Source organism: Nuphar pumila, chromosome 11 (assembly GCF_984573655.1).
Source record: "Nuphar pumila chromosome 11, dmNupPumi1.hap1.1, whole genome shotgun sequence".
Taxonomy (NCBI): Eukaryota; Viridiplantae; Streptophyta; class Magnoliopsida; order Nymphaeales; family Nymphaeaceae; genus Nuphar; species Nuphar pumila.
This window is the reverse complement of record NC_143259.1, coordinates 8,984,259-9,009,130: the sequence shown is the minus strand read 5'-3', so window position 1 is coordinate 9,009,130 and position 24,872 is coordinate 8,984,259. Positions and strand designations below refer to the sequence as shown.

Here is a 24,872-nt window from a genome sequence, read left to right as displayed (position 1 = left end):
GGACGCTTTTTGTTTAGAACTCTAGAATCAAGGCTGAGGTAATTGTAGATCCATTTTGCAAGCCATATTTTCCTGTGTGGAGATGAATGATCTGCTCCTTGTCTCCAAATGATTGCAATAATGTGGCTTCATCGGAAGTGAGATGTATTGGTTTCCATAGGCAGGTCAAATATTACTGGTTGTATATAAAATACTTTTTTTTTGAGTTTTTAATGGTTATTTCAATGTTGTCAGAATTGTATCGGACTCTGATCGATTGAAATTGGCTGATTTCACTTCTGAACTGAATCGAGCTGAATCAGTCAATGTTTAACCAGCAGATGAAATAATAATAAAAATATTAAGAACCTTAAAAATATTTTACACCATTTTCAAAATTATTTTTAAAAAGGCTATTTCAGCTTTTTTCATATCGATTTTTTGCAGACGCAATGAGAATAGACTGATTCACAATGATACTGACAACACTGGGTTAATTACAAGACGCTGTGGTAGTTAATCCGCCAGTCTGTTTTCTAAGAGTGGTATCACAAGTTGACTGCATGCCCATTAAGACAAATAATGACATCTTTTCTCCAGAGCTTTACTAAAAGGTGGGAAAAACTCGATCTCTGAAGCCAGCAATTGAGACTGTTGGCTGGATGTGTGTCACTATGTTTCTTCCCATTGCTTCTGGATTCTTCACAATTAATGCACTCAAACATTTTCTCTTTTAAAGGTCAAATTCCAACGATAATTGCTATGATTAGAACCAATTTATTTGTTCTATTCAAATTCCCACAGCACATTTCATTTGATGGAGATGTACGTGGGACTCATACTTCCCACGTTAAATGCACGGTTCCCAAGTGAGATGTGTGGTGGAGATTGAATGCAAGTGATTAATCATATACAATATGACCTGACCATTCACTTCCACTTCCACCTCATCCCTTCATCACAAGAACATGGCATGCCTTTGTCAAGCATCTTGATTGAGAAAGAAATGAACGGTCCAAAAACAAAAAGTTGCTGCATAGGCACTTGGATGCTTGAATGAATTATTTAATTTAGTGCTTGCAAAGGGAAAATCAATTGAGTAAGAAGCTAAGCATAACAAAATTATTGAATAAAATAAAACGAATATGAATGACTATTATTAATTTTGCAATAAAGAATATTACACAGGACATACTTTATTATCTCAGAATTAAGTTGTTCTTGTAGTCTTGCTCTCTGTTCCAATTCATCAGAACCATCTGGAGCTAGCCTTATCAGGACAAGCAGGTCTGCAAACATCTGTACCATAGAAGACTGCAATCTTCATCTATTTGTTGGATTATGAACACTTGGCCCTTTTCCCTGAAGGTCTGCTGCCATTGTTTGTAGACAACAAGTTATCTTGGTAAATGAAGGACGAGACTCTGGTTCTGGTGACCAGCATTCTTCCATAAGCTTTCTCCACTCTGGGTCGCACCAATCTGGAATTGCTGGCCTAAGTGTGTTATTCAAGATTCCCCCTTCAAATGCATAAAACAACATTATCATTAGGTTTACTCTTGAGAACTTCAGATCATTACCTCATTAGTTACGTACAATAAAGCAAAAGTATTGTTCAACATTATTACCAGGGTCGTAAGTATTTCCAAGCTATGTCCACAGTGATACTTCAATTTGGGCCTGCATTGTGTTCCCTTGTATACTATTTCTAATGGAAAACTACACAAAAACGATGTATCCTGTGTTCTTTTGGGCATGCCCATCATCAAATGAGGGTTACTAAAACTAATGCAATCAAATTATTTTACCAAATCAAGTTATAATGATTTGGGTATCTTGTCCATAACAAAGATAGTGGAGTCTTTTACCATACTGAAGGAATACCAGCTCAAATTTAGAACTGAAGTGGCTTGACTAATTAGAAAGATTGGGTGAACAGCTTATCAAGTTATCAAAAGCTGATGGCTACTAAAACTAGTGGTATGAAAGCAACAATGTAAGGTTGTTTGCTGATTTGAGGCACCATTTTTTACACAAAATAATGACTGGTGGCATAATTGAGTTGAATCACTGTTTCTTTAAAAGCATTAAAACTGAAACCATGATGCTAGTGGTACAGGAGACTACAATAGCCACGATGACTGCTTGTGGAGTAACAACTGTTTCAGGCCACACACATCTCAAAACTTGTTATCGAGGTTCTGTAGCATATCCCAACAATCTTGAAGTAACATGAAATTCACTTCTCGCAGATTGATATAGTAAATGAAAAATGAATGACTGAAAACATGAAGCTGGACAGAATAATCACAAACCAATACTGTGATGTTCAGATGGCATAGAATTCACTGATGAAACAAAATCTGTGCTATACCAAACACTGATGAAACATTCATGCAAGTGATAATAGATCTTCATAACATGCATAAGTTATCACTATTACCACTGCCACCACCTTTGTCATCATCACCACTGTCATGACCACCACCATCACCATCATCACCATTACCACAACCACCATCATGACGACCACAGTGAAAATATCTCAAAAAAGATAATGTGCAAAATAAGTACCACCTCCAGAAAGGGATATGTGCACAAAGGCACAAGAATGCTTAGAACAAAATGTACACAATGGTACAAATAGAGAACACAATTGCTAAAATATAAAGAATCTTTATTGAACAATGGAGAACAATGCTCCAACCATTGAATACATTTAAGAGGGGGGGGGGGGGGTCCCCTTAAATGTAGGGGCTCCCACTAGACGTTGGAGGGGTCCAACGTCTAGTGTTGGACCTCCTCCAAGTTGACTTGGTCAAAAAGGGAAAAGGTAGAAAGAAAAGAAAAAGAGAAAAAGAAAGTAAAAATAAAAGAAAATAAAAAATAATTACAATCATATTCATTAGTATGAATATGCGTAAAATGCGAAGAAAGACAGAAATACCCCTGGGGGTTACATAAAGAAAACAAATATATATTTATATATATAACGATAGATACATATATATATGTATATGTATCTTTCTTTATATATATAAATATATATACAAAGAGTGATACAATTTAACACCCTCCTTCAAACTTAGACAGTAATGACCGAAAGTTTGCTGAGAATAAAGTTGAATCTGACAGAGCAGAGCACCTTGGTGAAGAAATCTGCCAATTGATATTCTGAAGTCACATAAGGAAGATCTATAACCTTTTGTAAGTAAGCTTCTCTAACATAGTGACAGTCCATTTCAATGTGCTTTGTGCGCTCATGAAATGTGTGATTTTTAGCAATATAAATTGCACTCTTATTATCACAACACAATTTCGTGGGCCCCTGGTAACCTGAATTTCCATGTCTTGTAGCAATTGATGAATCCATACAATTTCCATGGTTGTAGAGGTTATGACTCGATATTTTGCTTCTGTAGATAATAGAGACACCTTCTGTTGTTTCTTGCATCTCCATGAGACTAGTGATTCACCTAAAAAAATACAAAAACCTGTGCTGGAGTGACGGTTATTTGGGTTACCTCCCCAATCAGAGTCAGTATATGCAATTAAATTTAATTCAGATGATGAAAAAAAAATACTCTCTTGTTTATTGTACCCTTTATGTATCTGACAACTTGGAGAACGACGCCCACGTGGACGAATGTAGGAGCATGCTGTAATTGGCTTGCAGTATGCACAACATGTGAGATGTTTGGCCTTGTGATACTAAGATACATTAGTGATCCTACAAGTTGCCGATAGGGAGTGAGATCCTTCAAAGGTATCCCATCATCAATCTTCATTTTTTATCTCACGACTTGAGGAGTCTCACATATTTTATCGTCTGTAATGTTTGACCTGTTAAGAATCTTGCAAGCTAGTTTGGTTTGAGACAAAAAATAGCCTCTGTGAGAGTAGGCAACCTCTATTTTTAGAAAGTATGTCAGATACCCTAAGTCTGACATCTCAAATGTTTCTTTCAGAGTGGTTTTGATAATTTTAATTCTCTTGATATCATTACCTGTTATCAACATATCGTCAACATATAACAGTAAAATTACAATTCATGCATCAGACTTTTTGACAAACAGAGCAGTGTCAGTATAGCATGAAGTAAATAAATTTTTAACCATTATTTCGTTAAATTGATCATACAAAGTCTTTGGGGCTTGTTTCAAACCATAAAGTACTTTTTTAAGACGAAGGACTTTACCCTCCGGTATATCCATGCCCGGATGAGCATTCATGTAAATTTCTTCATTTAGGTCCCCATTTAGGAATGCATTTTTAATATCTATTTAGTATATGTTTCATTTTTTAATATATGTAATAGTGATCAAACATCTTACGGTGACCATCCGCGCAACGAGAGCAAAGGTTTCTTTGTAATCTATATCGTATTCTTGACTATATCCTTTTTGCTACAAGACGGACTTTATATCTTTTAAGAGTTCCATCACTCTTGGTTTTGACCTTAAAAACCTATCTACATCCAATTGCTTTCTTTCTTTTTGGAAGATATTGAAACACCTAAGTTTTGGCTTTGTTGAGAGCTCTAAGTTCGTTATCCATTGCATCCCTCTACTCTGTTCTTTTCTTAGCTTCTTCGAAGTTCTTAGGTTCTTCACACGAATGAATGACACTAAAACATGCCCTATGTTTTGGAGAAAATGACTCATAGGATATAAATTTAGAAGAATTTTTCCTAGATCTTTCGGTTCTTCGTGAGTGGTTGGTTTGGGACGGTTCACTAAGTTCACTATACTTTTCTATTTCACTTCTAAACGTACTTTTATCTCTATGTGTATATGTAAATGGTTGTTCTGTTATTTCTTCATGTTGGATAGGTAGAGGAATACTTTCACTTATATACCCATCATCGTTCATTTCATCATCACTAGAAGGATCCTCATTTCTAGATAATAATTCAAACAAGAAAGAGTAATCGACACTATCTTCATGATTTTTAACTTCTTCAAAACCACTTATATTTTCCAAAAAGGTTACATTCTTTGAAACATATAGTTTGTCATTTTAAATATCATAACACCTAAATCCTTTTTGCATTTCTGAATACCCAAGAAATGCACAAGGAATAGCTTTGGGAGATAGTTTATCATTTTTGTCGGTGAGGACAAAACATTTACAATAAAAAATTCTTAATCTACTGTAATCAGGTTCTTTTTTATATAATATTTCAAAAGGAGATATTTGATTCAAATTTTTAGATATAAGACGATTTATGAGATAGACCGATGCGAGAGCCACTTCGGCCCAAAATCTTTTTGGATTTTTTTGGGAAATAAGTAAGGTTCTTGTAGTTTCAATTATGTGTCTATGTTTTTGTTCGGCTAAGCCATTTTGTTGTGGTGTTTTAGGGCAAGATCTTTGATGGATAATCCCATTATTCTCAATATAACTTTTAAATTCATTTGAAGGGTATTCTCCTCCGGAATCGGTTCTAAGAATTTGTAATTTATTATTGAATTGATTTTGTATCATCATATGATAGACCTTAAAGGTAGAAAAAACTTTATATTTATGTTTGAGAAAATATATCCAACAATATATTGAGTAATCATCAACATAAATAACATAATACGAGAACCCTCCCTTAGACACTACGAGTGCCGACCCTCACACATCCGAATGCACAATTTTAAAAGGCTTAGTTGAAAACATAGTTCTTTATCCAAAAGGTAAGCTTCTCATTTTTTCAAGAATACAATCATTACAATTGAAGTTATCTTTACATAAATTTTTAGCAAAATATAAATAAGAAAACTTGACAATATTTGGATGCCCAAGACATTTATGCCAAACATTTATATCTTTATGTTGGGCAACATTACAAAAAGAGTGTTTAGGAATTTGGAGAAAATCCATAAAGTATAGATCTCCTTTCCTAGAGCCTTCCCCAATCAACTTTCCGAATGACGATCCTGTATTCAACATTTATTTGATGAGAATTTGATATCATACCCATGATCCGATAGTTGAGAGACAGAAAACAAATTTAAATTTAACTTTCGGATAAATCTAACTATGGAAGCTATACATCTTCTTAGACAACTTATTGAGAGATATAGAGAGAGGAACAAAGATTTGCATATGGTTTTTATTGATTTGGAGAATGCATACGATAGAGTACCTAGGGACGTTCTCTGGTGGACAATGATGAAGAAAGGTGTTTCTCTCAAGTACATAAGTATAATTAAAGATATGTATAAAGGAGTAGTACCAATGTCCGCACTTGTGGAGGGGTGACAACCAATTTTCCTATAACAGTTGGGTTACATCAAGGATCTGCTTTAAGCCCTTTCCTATTTGCTATAGTGATGGATGAGCTTACAAGATCAATTCAAGAAAATGTGCCATGGTGTATGTTGTTTGCTGATGATATTGTTTTGATTGATGAGTCTAGAGCTGGGGTTAATGCTAAGTTAGAATTATGGAGACAGACATTGGAAGCAAGATGTTTTAAGTTGAGTAAAAGTAAGACATAATATATGGAATGTCGGTTTAGTAAGCAGCGAAGTAGTGATGGGAGTGTAGTGAAGCTTGGTGAGCAAGAAATATCGGTGGATGATTGTTTCAAATATTTGGGATCTATCATTCAAAAGTATGGAGAAATTGATGGAGATGTAAATCATAGGATAAAGGTTGGGTGGATGAAATGGAAAAGTACAACTGGAGTGTTGTGCGATCGTAAAATGCCATTGCGGTTGAAGGGAAAGTTTTATAGGACAACTATTAGGCCCACTTTACTATATGGTACGGAATGTTGGGCTGTCAAGAGACATCATATTAAAAAAATGAGTGTAGCTGAGATGCGTATGCTTAGATGGATGTGTGGAAATACAATAAAAGATAAGATTCAGAACGAGGAGATACGTAAGAAGGTAGGCGTTGCACCCATTGAAAATAAGATGAGAGAGAATCGTTTACGGTGGTTTGAACATATTCGATGAAGGCCTAATGATGCTCCAGTTAAAAGGATGGAGAAATGGGAAAATATATTAGTTAAAAGAGGTCGTGGTAGGCCTAGGAAGATTTGGATGGAGATGATAGGAAAGGATATGAATGCTTTGAACCTCACCGAGGACATGGCATTGGATATAAATGATTGGAGGAGAAGGATTCATGAGGAAGACCCAGAATGATTTTCTTTTTTGGTTCATATCGCCGACCCCAATTGTTTTGGGATGAAGGCGTAGTTGTTGTTGATAAATCTAACTTTAAGGATAAAAAAAACATTGATTTTCAAAATCTCCAATTCCTTTTATTTCAAGAGAAGCCCCATCTGTGGTAGAGACAAAAGAAGATAAGTTTTTTGAAAATTTAGAAAAAGCAAAAACATTTAGAGACATACGAAAGGATGCACCCGAGTCTAAAAGCCAAAGAGTCTTACCGGGAGGAGAGAAGGTGGACATAGCGGCTCCCGAAACAGATTCCTTGAGGAGAGGTTGAAGGGCTTCCATAATTTGATTTAAAGATAATGTAGCGTTGTTGGAAGTTGATGGTCCCTCCTCCTTGATCGGTTGGAAAGTTGCAGACATAGCCACCATTTTTTTCATTTAGGACAAACCGGCTTAATGTGCCTCGGTTCTTTGCAAAAGTGGCATATGATTTTACTATAATCTCTTCTACCACATTACCTACCATTTTCTCTTTCTCCTTTATTTTTGTTGAAATGAGGGGGTTTATATGTTTTAACATTATTCCCCTGTCTTGAAACGACATAAGCTCTCTCATCCTCATCTTTAGAGGGAACAACCAACACACTTTGATTCCCAATCTAGTTTCTTCTCCACTTAATTTGTTGAGAACATCTTCTAAAAGAGGAGAAGAAAAAGAAGACAAAAGAGAGGATCTAGTTTGTTCGAACTCGGGTCTAAGCCCATTCAAAAAGTTGAAGAAGTGATCATCTTCTAATTGCTTGTGTCTCAACTCAATTGCCTCTTCGCTCTATTTGGGTTCTTGGAGAGCAAGTTCATCCCAAATGGTGGACAATTCAGCAAAGTATTCTCTAACGGATATTTCTCCTTTTTGAAGGGTTAATGCCTTCTTTTGGAGATAGTATTTATGGGACAAGTCTCTTGAAGTATACATTCTTTCAAGATACTCTCATACTTGAAATGCTTTCTTGAATTTCAATATATTTGCATTTATTCTTGTTTCAACAGAAGAAAAAAACCATAAAAGGATTTTGTAATTTTTCATCTCCCATTCCTCATGTGCTTTGTTGTGATCTTTGAAAGCTTTTTCTCTCTCTTCACCATCAGGAACCTTAATTTCACCATTTTCAAAGATGGTGATTTTAGGTTCAGGTTCGGGAATGGTGCCTTTGACATATCCCCAAAGGCCTTTCCTCTTAATGTGAACCTCGATATTGTCGGCCCAAACATGGTAGTTAAACCCATTTAATTTAAACCCAAGGGAGAAGTGAGAATCCTTTTCTCCCATAGAAGTAATAAGAGAAAGAAGATACCCAAAAAGAGAAGAGTCTTACCACCAAGGATCTTTTAAAGAGCTTTTTCTCACCAACCGAGCAAGATAAAGAAAGGGCACACTCTTCAAGGCAACCTCCAAGAGAGCGAGAAAATCCGAGCTCTTGTATAAGCCTTGCTTTGATACTATGTGAAAATATATCAAAAGAGACAATGTGCAAAATAAGTACCACCTCCACAAAGGGATACATGCACAAAGGCACAAGAACACTTAGAACAAAATGTACACAATGGTACAAATAGAGAACACAAATGCTAAAATATAAAGAATCTTTATTGAACAATGAAGAACAATGCTCCAAGCATTGAATACATTTAAGAGGGGGGTTCCCCCTATTTATAATAGAGAAGAAGCCTTGGAGGGGTCCAACGTCTAGTGTTGGACCCCCTCCAAGTTGACTTGGTCAAAAAGGGAAAAGGTAGAAAGAAAAAGAGAAAAAGAGAAAAAGAAAAAGAAAAAGAAAAAGAAAAAGAAAAAGAAAAAGAAAAGTAAAAATAAAATAAAATAAAAATAAAATAAAATAAAAATAATTACAATCATATTCATTAGTATGAATATGCGTAAAATGGAAGAAAGACAGAAATACCCCTAGGGTTCCATAAAGAAGATATATATATATATATATATATATATATACACACACACACAAGGAGTGATACAATTTAACAACCATCACCATCACCATTACTATCATCACCCCTACTCACTAATCTTCTTTTCTTCTTTATTATAATTTAAATAGTGATGATCCAGACATTTACTTAATTAAAAGTAAAGGCAAGACTGTTTATAAAATGTGCTTAAATTTCTATATGTAAGCAATAAATAAAAATAGATCCAAACGAGGCCTAAGAGTTTTCAAATTTTTACCACCCTACAAGAAGTAAATGAAAGGCTTACCTATTATCGCACCACAGTGCATATCAAAATAAGGCTCCTCACCAGTTAAAATCTCCCAAAGAGCAATCCCAAAGGAGAAAACATCAACCTGTGAAAACCAGCAAAGGTAATTCAATATTCACTTGTACACAAGAAAAGAAACAGTAAGATGAATAAGACTTGCATTTCTTTTTTCAAGAATATGACAAGAATATTATTCCTTCTCACTACTAGAAATGGGTAGGGGATATTTTCACATTTAAGATTTCTTGGATCTTCTTGTGATATGACTCCCTCAAAACCAACACACAAACTGAAAAAGGCCACATACTTTTTCTGAAACTTTGTTGCTGCTACCGTTCAATAATTCTGGCGCCATCCAAGGAAGTGTTCCCCTTACTCCACCTGAAACTAGAGTATTCCTTTTGATTCTTGACAATCCAAAATCACCAACCTGAAAAGCAGCAGCACAACTTCAAAGTCAAGTAAGCCAACATTTTGAGAACTCACGTTACTTCCAGAAGCATTAGACAAGGGGTTTTGAAGAAGCAAGACCTAGAAAAAAAGATCAGCAGTTACTTGGAAGCCATCTACAATTATCAAGGACTGCTATTTGAAATTGAATCAAGGGCAGAACCAATTAGTACTCAATACTTCCAATTTTTTCATACAGAACAAGAATTGAAATGAACTCTATGTGGAGTTTCCACCCAAATGATCACCTGATCAGCTTATATTGGATTGATTGGGTGAAGCAAAAACAATTTTGAATTATAGAAGTAATATTCAACAATATTTCTACATCATAAAACTATTTTTTTCAGAAAAGGGAGAGATTATTTTCATGAATTGTCTGTAATGAAATGGTGTAATGAAATGGTGATATTCAAATATCACCACCAAAGTCCACAAAATACACAAGTGGACAATCAACAAGAAAAACACTCACAATGGAGTTCACACAAAACCCTCAAAGGGGTATCCTCACAAAAGAGAAAAAATATTATTTTATTAATCAAAGAAATGCAAAAAATGCATTGTTACAAGTGAGGGGTTTCAACCCTTTATATACACATCAAGGAACAACTAAGAGACACTGGACCTGCTCCAATGACTCTAAATAGAGTTGTTGGACCTACTCCAACATCTATATTTGACTACTCAACATTATGTTGACTAGTTCAAATAGAACTAAAAAATGCTAACTAAATCCTAATACTTAGTTATAATATATATACAATTTAACACTCCCCCTTAAACTTTATGGCTAAACAACCGAAAGTATGCCTAAAAAAAGTGAAATCTAAGAGCAGCGAGAGGTTTGGTGAAAAAAAACCATCAACTGATATTCTGAAGTAACATAGGAAAGATCGATAATGCCTTGTAGATATTCCTCTCGTATATAGTGACAATCCTGTTAATATATATATATATATATATATATATATATATATATATATATATATCTTCAAATACACCATAATAACCGATAGGGGTATTATGGTCATTTCACACAATACCCGATAGGGTACTTGTTTTTCTTCTTTTTTTATTTCCTGTATTTATTTTATTTTTTATTTTTATTTCTTTTAAGCCACTTAAGGGGCCCCACCATAGAGTCGTTGGGCTCCCCAACGGTCACAATTGTGATCGTTGGGGGCTCCCAACGACTCCATGGGAGCCCCCTTTTTTGGCTCTCCTTTTGAGACCATGTGGCCTTCCTTCCTCTCATTTCTTTTTGTATAAATAGGGGTGAACCCCTTTGTATTTTCTTCATGCTTGAGAGCTCTCTCTCTTTCAATAAAGAGGCTTTTATATTTTTGCCTATCTCAAGGCTTGTGTATGTATTGTCCCTTAGTGGACTTGGCTATTGTCTCTTTTGTTTGTCCATTGTAGGACATTGCAAGTGCTTATATCACTCTTTATATTTTCGCATATCTCATTACATGGTATCAGAGTCACTCGGTTCTTAGAGGAAAATGCGTGGTACGTATATTTCTCATCTATTGTTTCTCGTTTCTCACTTCTTGGTGGCATTATGGAAGCAAAAATCGACCTATCCTTCAAACTCAATGGAAAGAACTACTGGGCATCGACTATGGAGAACAACCTCAAAGGTAAGAAACTTTGGGGGTATGTTATGGGTTTCATTCCGGAACCTAGAATGAAGCTTACAAAGATCGAAAGTGGCCAAGAAAAGGTTCTTGAAAGAGATGCTTGCCTCAAAGCCATTGAAAATCATAAAAAAGAAGTTAAAGATTGGGAAAGCAATCACGCAAAAATCCTTGCTTGGTTCATGAACAATGTCGAACTCAAGGTATGTGCTAATATAGCCAAATTAAAACAGAGCATTTTTACCAATTTGTGAATGAGCTTAGGCCCGAATTTGAGGGAACAAAATCGGCTCTCCTTCATAGAGGAGTTGTGCCATCCATAGTCGAAACTCTTGAAGAATTGACTATGGAAGAGAATAGATTAAAGAAGTTATCCGCTCCAAAAGATGAAGAAACCATTCTTGCTATGTCCAAGCCCGGTAATCACACTAGGAGTTATAAGCCTCCTCATTTAGTGAAGAATGAGAATGAGAGAAATCCCAACAACTATGAAAGAAGCGATAAAAGAGGAGATCATGAGTACAAAAAAGGTGGCAAAATCATATGCTATCATTGCTATAAACCGGGATACATCAAGCCTTTTTGTCCCAAAAGAAAGAAAGAAGATCACCGTGATGATAAGAGAGTTGCTTCGGTAGAAAGAAATGATATAGACGACTCCAAATGCAATGACTCACTATCTTTAGCTCAATTAATGGAGACACTACAACCAATGTTCAAAAGTTAAGTTCCTTCCTTCTCGGGGGCGGCCGTATCCACAACTGGTGACCCTGGTAAGACTTCTTGGATCTTAGATTTCGGTGCCTCGTTTCACATGACTCCAAATGAGTCAATATTATCCGAATATCATTCTAACCCAAATAATTCTTATGTTTCAACTGCCGACGGAACATCTTTAAAAATCAAAGGTTTTGGAACTTTTCAAAAACAACCAAATTTTCACATACCAAGTATTAGAGTGCCAAAACTAAATTTAAATCTTTTATCAGTTTCACAAATTACGGATTATAGTTGCAAAGTTTTATTTTCTTCTAATGATTGTTTAATACAGGATCTCCAATCCGGGAAGCTGATTGGGCAAGGTTATAGAAGAAGAGATCTCTATGTAATGGATAGTCTTGAATTATCAAAACAATCTTTTTGTAATTTTGTGAAAAAGATGGATATAGAAAATTGACACAAAAGACTAGGACATCCTAGTGTGACCAAATTACATTTGTTTCCATTTCTTACTAGTTATAAGGAAAATAATTTGGTTTGTGAAGATTACATTCTTGGCAAAATGAAAGCTTTGTCATTTGAACAAATACATTTTATACAAAAAAATGCTTTTGAGTTAATACATTCGGATGTGTGGGGACCGGCTCCAGTTATATCCAAAGGTGGGGTATCATACTATATTGTGTTTGTGGATGACTATAGTAGACATTCTTGGATCTTTTTTCTTAAGCAAAAATCAGAAGTATATGAATGCTTTAAAATTTTTTATTATTATGTAAAGACTCAATTCAAAACCAACATTCAAAATTTTCAATGATTCCGGGGGGGAATTTGTATCAAAAGAACACAAGATTTTTTTTGACCTAAATGGGATTATTCAACAAAAATCTTGCCTGTACACTCCTCAACAAAATGGTCTAGCTAAAAGAAAGCATAGACATATTGTTGAAACCACTAGAACACTTCTTATATCAAGAAATGTTCCAAAAATGTTTTGGGCCGAAGCCGCTCTTACGACAGTTTATTTGATAAATAAAATGCCTTCAAAAACTATTGAAAATATGTCTCCCATTGAAAAATTGTTTAAAATCTCCCCCGATTATAAAGGGTTGAGTCTTTGGATGTAAATGTTTTGTTCTTACTCATAGAAATGACAAACTTTCCCCAAAAGCAATCCCTTGTGTCTTTCTAGGCTATGCTGAAAATCAAAAGGGATATAGATGCTATGACATGGAAAGAAACAAGTTATATGTTTTACGAAATGTTACATTTCTGGAAAATGAAGATGGTTTTAGCAAAGAAAAGATTCAAGAAAACTATGATTATTCGTTTCTTTTTTATCTTATCAATGAACAGGATAGGTGTGAAAACATTTGTAATGAGCATGAGAGTGAAAATGAAAATACTCATGATGTAAGTGAAAATATAGACAATGGTCTTGATAATATTGACCAACTTCATACTACCATACAAACATACACTCGGCGGACCGAAGATCACCCACCATGTGCCTTAGAAATATATGTAATTCACATATATATATCCCATCATACCTGATAAAGGGTATTTTTGTAATTCTGCCCAATAGGGACATTTTAGTCTTTTCTATCTTTTTATTCTTTTCCTTTTTCCCTTTTTCCCTTTATTCTTTTTATTTTTTTCGTTTTATTTTTATTGTACATGCATTAAATGCATGTTGCGTTGGGGGTCCCAATTGGACCCCCAATGGTCACAAATGTGACCGTTGGGGGGCCCAACGACTCCTTGTTGGCCCCCCAATGCCCACTCCTTCTCCCTTTCTCTCCCACTCTCTCTCTCACTCTCTTGCTATAAATAAAGGGGTAGACCCCTTTGTAATGTAAGGCTTCTTGAAGCCCATTTCTTGCTTTTATAAGATTTTTATGTTTGCAAGCCATTGTTGGTTTTTGTGTATGTCCATAGTGGACTTGCTCTTTGCATTCTATGTGTGAATGTCCATTATAGGACATTGTGTTTATTTCCGCGTATTTCATTACAGGCGGGGATGGACTTAAGCCTTTCCCCGCCCCGTCTCCGTCCCAATCCCCGCCTAGCCTTGCCCCGCCCCATCACCAATCCTTTAAGGGATGACTATAGACTAAGGGGAAACGGGGCCCCACCCCGCCTCACCCCCGTTTGGACCGGGGATGGAGGACATGAAATGGGAATGGATGCGGGGGTGGAGGTTGAAATCCATCCCTGTGTGGGGATAGAGGCGGGGATGAAGGTTTGGAATTTGGGGGGGGGGGGGGGTGGAGACCTTGTCCCCCGCCCCGTCTCCGTCCCAATTGTGAAATTGTCTATGAAGAGACAATATGCATACAAGCATAAATACTTTATAAAAGAAGTGTACGAAGACACTCACACAACACTTGAACAAAATACGCAAAAAGCGTAAAAATAATAAACATGCAATAATGCATGTGTTTCATAAAAAAGAGCAAATGCTTGAGACTCTCAAGCTTAAGAATTACAAGGGGGAACACCCCTATTTATACAAGAGCCAAGAGGTGCAAAAAGGGGGGCTCCAAAGGAGTCGTTGGGGAGCCCCCAACGACTCTATTGGGGGACCCCCAATGCACCTTTAATAAAAAGTAAAAAATAAAATTGAAAAATAAAAAGAATTACAAAAGGAAAATAAAAAAGGAAAAATACAACATATTCCAAATGGAATATACGCAAGATTACAATAATACCCTTTTTGGGTAAGAAATTAAAAAAGTATATAAATATATATATATATAGAGAGAGAGAGAGATACATATACATATAATATATTATATGTATATGTATTTCTAAGTATATAAATATATATATTTATATTTAACAAGGATTTTCGGAGATACATTTTAACACCAATCCCCGCCTAGCCTTGCCCCGCCCCATCACCAATCCTTTAAGGGATGACTATAGACTAAGGGGAAACGGGGGCCCACCCCGCCTCACCCCCGTTTGGACTGGGGATGGAGGACATGAAATGGGAATGGATGCGGGGGTGGAGGTTGAAATCCATCCCTGTGTGGGGATAGAGGCGGGGATGAAGGTTTGGATTTTGAAACGGGGCGGGGTTGGAGACCTTGTCCCCCGCCCCGGTCCACTGCCATCCCTAGCTTCCATTAAGGAAAACATTTTTTATATCTACCTAGTATATAGGTCATTTTTTAACAAAGGTTAATGCTACTAAAGTCCTGATAGCGATCATCCTAGCAACAAGGGCAAAGGTTTCCTTATAATCCATGCTATATTCTTGATAATATCCTTTGACAACTAACCAAACTTTGTGTCTTTCAAGAGTTCAATGTCATTTGGCTCTTAAGGAGAGCTCATTAAAGCGACTTTCTTCACAAAAGACCTTCTAAATTTGGGACATTGGGGCCTTATGTGTCTCGATTCACAACAATAGTGACAAATAGCCTATTTTCTAACATACTCATTTACTTGTCTTCCATAGTGTGGTGGTTTGTAAGTATGTATATAATTCTTTTGTCTAGATATGGCAAGGACTAAGTTATCCTTATTCTTGGTGGAAAGTTTTTTCAACCTATTTTCCTACATACTTAATTCTTATATAGTGTCTTCAATTGAAAGAACTTTCTCTTGATGAAGAAGAACGGATTTGGTAGATTCGAATTTCGACCTCAATCTATTGATGAATTGGTAAAAGTACTTCGCATCTATTTGGTTTTGGCGGAGTTTTATATCTTCGAGACAATGCCATTTTGGTTTAAGAAGAGACTCTTCCCAAAGCTTGGATAACTCATTATAATATTCTCTAATACTCTTGTCCCCTTGAGCCATATTCTAGATTTTGTCTTGTAAATTACACACATGTGCAATATCTTTAAGAGAATACATTCTCTTGAGATAATCACGTCTTATTTGTATGTTCAAATTTAGCTAGGCTAGAGCACATTTTAATATCAACACTACTAATAAGTCAAGACATAATCTTAGCATGCCTCATTCTCCATTTCTTCTCATAGGTGGCCATTGCTTTGGTTTTTTCAACCTTAATAAGAGGTACATTTTTTTCACCTTCAACTTTGGTAAGGACTAACTTGGGTTTCAGATCTGTCCAATCCACTAGTCTCCATAACCCTTTTCCTCATATGAGGTGCTTCATGATTGAAGCCCATGTTACACAATTGAAATCATCGAGTTTTATGGGTTTTATGACAATATTTTCATTCTCATCCATTTTTACAAGGGCTAAAGGATATAGAAAGAGAATAAATGAATAGAGAAGAAGAAGAAGAAAAAAGAGTAAGCAACGATTACTCCACCACCAACTGAACACCACCAATCTATCACTTGAAAAAGGCACAATAACGATCTCAAGAGACACGAGTACTCCACCACCAAGCTTTGAGTGACACACTTCCAAATGCACTTAGAAAAAATGCAGTTTGATCACCAAGCTCTGATACCATGTAATAAAATGGTGATATTCAAATATCACCACCAAAGTCCATAAAAAACACACAAGTGGACAATCAACAAGAGAAGCACTCACAATGGAGTTCACATACAAAACCCTCAAAGGGGTATTCTCACAAAAGAGATAAAAAATATTATTTTATATCTCAAAGAAATGCAAAATAATGCATTGTTACAAGTGAGGGGTTTCAACCCTTTATATACACATCAAGGAACATCTAAGAGACATTGGAGATGGTCCAGCCGTTGGACCTGCTCCATCGTCTCTATTTGACTAGTCAACATTATGTTGACTAGTTCAAATAGAACTAAAAAATGCTAACAAAAAAGGCTAACTAAATCCTAATACTAACTAACCTAATACTTAGTTACAATATATATATATATATATATATATATATATATATATATATATATATACATACGTATCTATGCATGTACATACAATTTAACATTTGAAACCGAATAAGGTTTGACCAATTTAAGGAGTTTTGTATAAGTTACTGGTTGACCATCATGAAATAACATAAAACTTGTTTTTTTCACAATGTTTTAATAAGAAAATTATTATGAGGACCAGTATTCTAGTCCTAGTCAAGCTTTTATTCGTTTTATCCATCCAAAACGATACATCATGTTCTTTACCTTGCATATAGGGCGTTGAGCATCCTTCATATTGACCAGCAAGTTGTCGCATTTCAGATCAAAATGCACAATATTCTTTGAATGCAAGTATTCCATGCCAAAAGCTGCATCCATTGCTATTATCAGCTTTTTCCGACGGTCAAGCACTCTGCAAAAGAACATCTTCATTGCTAATTGCAGAACTCTTTCTTGAAGAAAAATGTTGAAAAAAGGCACCAACCTATCTTTCCTCAACAGAACATGCCTAAGGGAGCCATTCACCATGAATTCAGTAACGGTTGCCAATGTTCCCCCAGTACCATCAGGCACAACACCGTAAAAGGCAACCACATTTGGATGGTGAAGCTTTGATAGGATCCTTGCCTCCCTCCAGAAGTCCTCTGTCTGCACTGCCAATGATAAATCAGAGTCAAATGGATTTTTTTTGCGAGAAGGTTTAAAATTTTTAGCGAAGGGAGTCAAATGGAGTGTAACACATATGGAACATGTTAGGGCACAGGTGTGCAACAAGTTGTTGCTCTCACAAAAAAAAGAAGAAGCTCTCATAGCATTCAAATCTATACAACATGAGATTTTGAATCACTGGTCTAGTAGGGTTGCTTCCAAATCACATTTTCAGGTCTTCCAACACAGAATCAAGATCAGATATAGTCTACAAGCACAGAAATATATTAGGTACATTCAGCAAGCACCAGCCTTGACTGAAGTTTCATGTTTTACCATCTATTATGAATCAGGAAGGGTGTGCAACAGACAATTTTAAAACTAAATATCATTTCCTACCAAAAATGAAAACTTGAAAAATTTATGATGTTGCTTGGAATTGTCACGGGCATTAACATCATCAGCATCCACAACAATCTGAATTTTGACACAAAATTAAACCCAAAACACATATATTGGGATTGTGAATAAACACCTAAATCTGAAAGACACAATGCAATTACACAGTAGAAGCTGAATCATTAATATTTGACACAATCAATCTAATTAAGTTGATAACGCACCAACTGCTCTTGCTCAGACGATCTCCCAGAAAAACAACTTTTTTTTATACGCTTTATAGCAACATCTGTTCCCCGCCATTTTCCATGATACACAGTCCCAAATGTACCAGATCCTAGCTCCCTTAGTTCTTCAAGATCTGCATTCTTTATAATCTGTATACCATTTGAAAGCATTCTGTTAATATAATAAACTTTAACCAAGAGCTTGATGGAGAAGCAGGGAATATGAACATCTCTGCAACTGGGTAGGTCAGAGTCAGACATCATGGGATGGATATTTTTAGCTTCCAGTGTATCAAAGATCTTCTAAATAACCAATCACTACTTCTAACTTCTCCATGTTCCAATATGAGATAGAACTTAAATGACCAAAATGCAAACATGTTCTCCTCCACCAATAAAATGTCAAATAATAAAACCAAATATTGATTTTCAGATACTAAGATAGATAAGAGTTGGTCATTTACCTGCAAGCCATAGAAACCAGCTTCCATTTCAGCAATGGCAGCATCATCCATAACCTGGTCATCGGCACTACCTTCCTAATGATGAGAGTGCCAAATCAGCAACATAGTCTTACCATTCAACTCAACAAATAAAACTTCTGAATGCATGCATTGATATGTCTGTGTGCATGTATGAAATTAGCAAAAATAGAGAAGTACCTCATACTCTGAGTATGCAGTCACACTTTCTATATCTGTTTCCTTTGGGGGCATGATACCCTCAGCTGGAACATCATCTAGAACTTCATGGCATACATGTAGAACAGAAGCCGAGGAAGAGTCCATATCTAAAGACGTTTTACCAGTTACATCTTCAATAACTATTTCCCGTCCAAGGCCTTGTGGAAGTGGAACCGTATTATTATGAGGTTCTGCATACTTTAAATTTTTATGGCATTCAGGGTTCACCTCGACCTTTGAAGGTTCGAGTTTGTAAGTCCCATCGTCCTGATCCAGTAGAGAAACCTGCCTCTTGAAAACTTCCTCTACATCAAGATTCTGGATGTAAGACCAACCAGGTTGATAGTCACTATGCAGGTGAAGGCTTGAGCTGTTTTCATCATTTGCTACAAGAGGGCCATCATTTACAGAGATAAAAATATTAGACCTATGGAAGTCGTCTTTGTCACAAAGTGCATCAGGCAGTAACCTGGTGGACACACCAGAAACCATGTCACTAGGAGCACCTACAAACTGCTCAGAAGGGAAGCCTTCACCATTGTAATGGTTGCTGGAAAAGTGCTGTTTATCACTATTCCCAGATGTTCCCAACACTTCGACAGAAAGACTGGTAATGTGTGGTGCAGTAACTTTGTTAGCATCTGCATCCAATTCGCCAATTTGTTGGTCAGCTGAAACATCAAGATGATCTGCTGTAGTTCTTTGGACAAAACTGGGAATTTCAAATTTTACTTTCCCTATGTTGTCTGGGGATTGATCCTTCAGGCTAATATTTACTCTAGAGTCTGAAGTAACAGAAGCGGAAGGAAATGCAGAACTGTTCCGCAACTCTGAGGATTGTGAGGCATGAAGAGCACCATCATTCCCAGGATAATGAGAAGTGGATGGAATATCACCCTCACATGCCATATGCAAGAGTAAATTATCAATGTTGCTTCCAGGATAATCTCCAGCCTGATATAAATATAGATCCCCACTAACAGAGTTTGGTGCTGCCTTGTTCAGGAGAGATTCTAATTTGATCTGATGGCTGCCTGGGCCATAACTAGGTCCATAACATTTTTCATTAGCTTCGGGTGCTTCCTCAAGATCACCATGGTTGCATTGCCCGCCTGAGAATTCAGAATCATTATTGAAGGAATCTGGCATTGTCGATGAAGTGGTGTTCATAGATTGTTGAAGGCTGCTGTTCTGAAAACTTGTATCAAACATTCCTCTCTTCTGTTTAATATGAGATTGTGGCAGCGGATGTGAAACTTCTGATTGATGATCCAGAAGGGTAGAGACTCCACGCAAGTTGCAAAAAGGTGTTCCATATTCTTGCAGCACTGAATCTGAAAGAGCATGTGGCATCCCATGATGGGAACAAAGAAAATCATTTAATCTTGCCTGTTGGTTTTGTGAGCCTTTTTGCTGACTTTGAAAGTTTTCAGAATGAAATGCCTGGTCCTGATCCAGAGATTCATAAAAAGAGCAACCTTCCAGGTCACTATCACTATGAACATACACTAGAGGGTGTAAACCTTGTTGGCTAGGCTGACGAATGTGTCCTTGCATCCCATGAGCCTTAACTTGGCTATCAATATAATCTTGAGGATAATGATTCAAAAGTCGTCCATGTGGCAGATACTTGGTAGTTATTGGACCCTCCTCTGATAGCCAACCCTCTGAACCATGATTGTCCCTATTTGATGTTGATTCTATGCCCTTTTGTACAAAATTAGTGTGCACTGACCCATCAAATCCCGGCAATGTCCTGCTGTCCTGCATAATATTGTGCCTTATTTCATCTTCTCTAACCTTAGAATGCCAAGGTGCTTCAAATCTCCGTGTCCCCCTCACACCATCCTGCATATCCATAGCACCTGTATCTCTATTTGATGCTGATTCTATGCTGTCTTGCACAAAATTAGAGTGCATTGGCCCATCAAATCCCAGCAATGCACTCCTGCAGTCCTGCATAATATTGTGCCTAATCTCATCTTCTCTAAGTTTAGAATGCCAAGGTGCTTCAAGTCCCCGTGTCACCCTGCCACCATCCTGCAAATCCATAGCACCTGTATCTCTTGGGAGATGTGAATCTTGGTAAAAATCTCTGGGTCTATTTTGAACATTCTCAAAAGGTATGTTTTCAAGAATGAGGCCATATTGGCTTAAAGCAGATGAGGGTGTTGAGGCTAAGCAATCTGCAGCATAAGAACTCCCATTCAGTCGGTCAGTGAACAATGAATAGTTTTGCTTATCATATGACTGACTTTGAGCATTTTCAACATGATTTTCTTGAGATGGTAGAGGAGCGAAAGATAAATGTAAAGGCAACGTGGGCACATTGGGTGGTGTATGCATACATTGAGAACTAGCACACATTGGACCAGTCACACCGCTACCATGGTAGTAATTATGAGGCAAGAATATTGCAGGCGGATCTATATAAACTGTTGAAGTGGATGTCTCATCCCCTACATTCCTGGATGAGTTAACAGAGTGATATGTTGCTGAACTTTCCAAGGTTTTTCCAACAGTAGTTCTCCTAGGACTTGGCTCAGATATATTGTTAATTGCAACAATGTACTGGTAGTCAGAGTCACTCTGCAGGTCTCCCATGTCAAAAGAATTATTCTCAGATTCATTCAAAGAGATCAGAAATAATCGAAGCCTTTGAGATCCATCAGTAATTTCAAGGCCACCATATTCTTCCCTCATATGCTGAAGATCCTCATCAGATGCCACAGATACAAGAGCATCAAGATCCTCATCTGGAAGTTGGTATTTAATAATATGAGGTTGGGGAAAGATTGCAAATGTTTTCTGCATTAATTCCTTCCAGGATATATCCATTTTAACGGTGATAATTCGTGTTTCACCACCCACATACCTCAACTTACCATCATTAGGCCGCGGCAAAATTTTTCCACCAAAGCTGCAAAGGAATTTTGTCCTTTCAGAGTGAGAACTGCCTGAAGTTCCTAACATATCAGCTTGATATCCATGCTCTGGCTTAGATATTGTAGAGGATAGAGCAAAGGGCCCAAAAACTGTTCCACACAAATTAGGCATGGCATTGAAATTGTTGAGTGATCTCTCCCTTGCTTCCTTATAATTTGCACCTGTAGCCAAGCCAAAACCTTCATTCTCAACAATATGTCCTCTTTCATCAGCGGTACATGAAATATCAGAACCAGATTCAATTCGTCTGAGACCGAGAATGTCTGTGAGATCCTCATAAGCAGGAAGAACATTCTGGCCACGAGCATGTATGCTCATGTTGCTAGGCAATTCTAGCCTGGAAATTGGATTTCTAAATGCACCATGTTCCTTCAAAACCTCTGAACAGAATTCTTCATCTTTCTTAACAGAGGAATTTTGTGCAGGTATGGCTCCTTCGGGGATAACAATGTCAGGAGGCCTCGCATCAGTAAACCAAGGAATCCATGGACCCGACCGATTGCGTGAATGACCAGGTCCTTCGCTCATCATGATAACAAGGCTTCCCAGTCTTAACCGCCTCCTACGGACAATTTCCTACTTCTTAACCCTGCCTTATCTCTCCATCCCTCGAATTTCAGAAATGAAATTGACTCATTTCTCCAGAAAGGTGAACCTCCCATAACTTCTACGCCTTCTTGTGATGTATTTATGGTAACCTTGGCATCTCTTAGAGAATTATAAGACCATCGTTCTGAATTCCCATGTTGGTTCATCAATCAACACAATCAGCAGTGAGGCACCTCAATCAATATTCAGAAACAAAAGGCAATCTTAAGTAACAAAAACAATTCCAGATGATTCTTTCTTCAAACCCCAGAAAACACACAATCTCAATCGAAAATCAACCTAGTTACAAGAACTACAGGACAACCAAGATTATAAACCTATAATTCGCAATTCAGAAAATCCAGTTCCCAGACATTCGATTGACAGCAATGGATCATTCCCCACAACCTGAAAAACAAAAACCAAGAACTAGTGATGACCCAAAATTCCTATGATCCTTCTAAATTTAACAAATCCAAACATAAGCTCTTCCACAATTCAATTGGCTACCAATAAGACAGAAATATATTGCAAACCAACAATCTAAGGAAAAAAAAACAGAATCCCAGAGAGAGAGAGAGCTATAACAAGGGGAAAGAAAGAGAACCCATCAAGATCAAAGCTCCAAATAGGAAACCCAATTGAATACTGACTGCATTCAGTTCAGGAGAATTGAGGAAACAAGGATGAAGGCGGGGAATAGATCAAAAGCACCTGAATTTTGATGGTTGAGAGGGTTGGGGAAGGCCTGGATCAGACAAACCCCACGTCGATCGAGGGATCAAAACCCCCGAAAAACCAGAGAAGGTATTGGGGTGGGGATTTTATGAGACAAACAGAGACACCAAGCTTGCCTTTGAGGGTTGGGAGGGCGTGGGAGAAGGACACGGCCTAGAGAGCGGCACCAGGCGCGTAACAGAAACACCCCTCTGTCACCACCACCCTTTTCTCTTCCTTTTCTCTCCTTCCCCTTTTGGGAAAATTTTCTACATGTCCTATATTTGACCTTTTTGAGTCGCCCAAAATTATCTAGAAAAAGTGGGATCCCACTTTTCCTGATTGTGATGGATATACGCGGATGCTTCTTCAAATACCGCCCCTTAATCACAGTAAATTTCGAAACACGCCGACTATTTCGTGTATTTGCATTTATGAGCTTAGAGAGTTGTAAAATTACATATTATTATCATTTAAGAACGTGGTCACGTAATTGTTTGATATGATTCTGTCATGGGATTGTCGAAAACCTTACTTTTTTTTTAAATTTATAACCCGATCAAACCTCACCTGGCACGAAGACCTGATCGCACTGGCTCAGCCTGCCATACGATCGGCGTGCCGGCTGCGTAAAACTCCAAGGCTAAGACCCCTGCTTCCCCCCCCAGTGTCGAAAAACTCTAATTACACGAGGAACACTAGCGACCAAAAAGCTAGGCATCAACCATTTAAGTTCGTGCAAAGATCACAGGCTATGTCTCCATGGATGTGGTAGGTGGCGGAAGGTAGGATTTCAATCCAATAGGTGCATTGTCGAGAAGCATGACACTTGGGTTTTTTTTTCTCATTTTCACTAGCTTTTTCATTGTTTTTTGTGTTTTTCGTGTTAATATTTATTTATTTTTCGCTTCCCGCTCATTACCTTTTTTCACAATTGCTTCTCTTTTAAAATGAATCTTTCTTCCCACCTTACATGGTTTTTAACTTCTTCCTTGCTTTTGCTCCGTAAGGCAAGAGCTTTCAGCAGAAGAAGAGGCCGGAGTAAGAGATGAGAGACGTAGGAAGGGGAAGCGGGATTGGAAGTAGGCATCATGATGGTGACCGTGGTGGTGATGGTGACCGTGGTGGTGATGGTGGCGGTGGTGATAGAAAGGAAGCACCATGAGGGTGTTTTTAAGCAATAATTTTTTAGGAAAACGTTGAGATAGCAATATGCACATGATAGATTCCAAGCCCACAAGCTTATAAACATGTTTGCTTGGCAGTATTTTTGAAATTATCAACTCATGGTGATATTTTCAAAATCCTGTATTATGTAAAAAAAAAGTGATATTTTTGAAATCCGGTTAGAGCGACGAGCAAGAGTTCTGTTATGGATAGAAACCCAATCCTCTAAACTAATGACATTGAACACAAAGATAGCTGATGGAGAAGGCAGCAAAGCCAAATCCTTTTGCCAGCAACAGGGTCAAAGATGCTTGAGTAAACCTGAAAGGGATGCATGACATCAACATGGCCCCAAGGGGTTTGGCGTAAAGGGATGGGGACTATGCAATTTTTCATGAAAGTATTTTTAAATAAAAATCATTTATGCAAATTGTGCATCAAATCTTAAATTTCTAAATCACACTAGTAGTGAA

At 37.1% G+C, this 24,872-nt stretch overlaps 1 protein-coding gene across 3 annotated transcripts; it reads right to left on the bottom strand.

Annotated features, from left to right (window-relative positions):
• Nucleotides 1–1,104: 1,104 nt before the first annotated feature.
• On the bottom strand, nucleotides 1,105–23,371 carry LOC149821861 (RAF-like serine/threonine-protein kinase 20). 3 transcript variants are annotated; one of them, XR_016426186.1, is made up of 9 exons: nucleotides 23,230–23,371; nucleotides 18,961–22,923; nucleotides 18,763–18,837; nucleotides 18,296–18,448; nucleotides 17,509–17,677; nucleotides 17,289–17,436; nucleotides 9,686–9,808; nucleotides 9,376–9,463; nucleotides 1,105–1,499 (listed from the first exon to the last, which is right to left on the bottom strand). XR_016426186.1 is itself a non-coding variant. In XM_089981507.1 (9 exons), the coding sequence occupies exons 2-9, from the start codon at nucleotides 22,456–22,458 to the stop codon at nucleotides 1,303–1,305; spliced, it is 4,446 nt and encodes a 1,481-aa protein (XP_089837633.1). In that variant the 5' UTR covers nucleotides 22,459–22,923; nucleotides 23,123–23,371; the 3' UTR covers nucleotides 1,105–1,302. The 3 variants fall into 3 exon arrangements, 2 of the variants coding, with proteins under 2 accessions (XP_089837633.1, XP_089837632.1); XM_089981507.1 differs by having other exon boundaries at nucleotides 17,509–17,672; nucleotides 23,123–23,371; XM_089981506.1 differs by having other exon boundaries at nucleotides 17,509–17,672.
• Nucleotides 23,372–24,872: the final 1,501 nt, after the last annotated feature.

Coding starts and splice junctions, on each gene's coding strand:
- LOC149821861 (XM_089981507.1), bottom strand. CDS start 22,458: ATGATGAGCGAAGGACCTGGTCATTCACGCAATCGGTCGGGTCCATGG. Junction 18,838..18,960: donor CTGCATACTCAGAGTATGAG/GTACTTCTCTAT, acceptor TCTCATCATTAG/GAAGGTAGTGCCGATGACCA. Junction 17,673..18,295: donor CGTCTGAGCAAGAGCAGTTG/GTGCGTTATCAA, acceptor TTGGCAGTGCAG/ACAGAGGACTTCTGGAGGGA.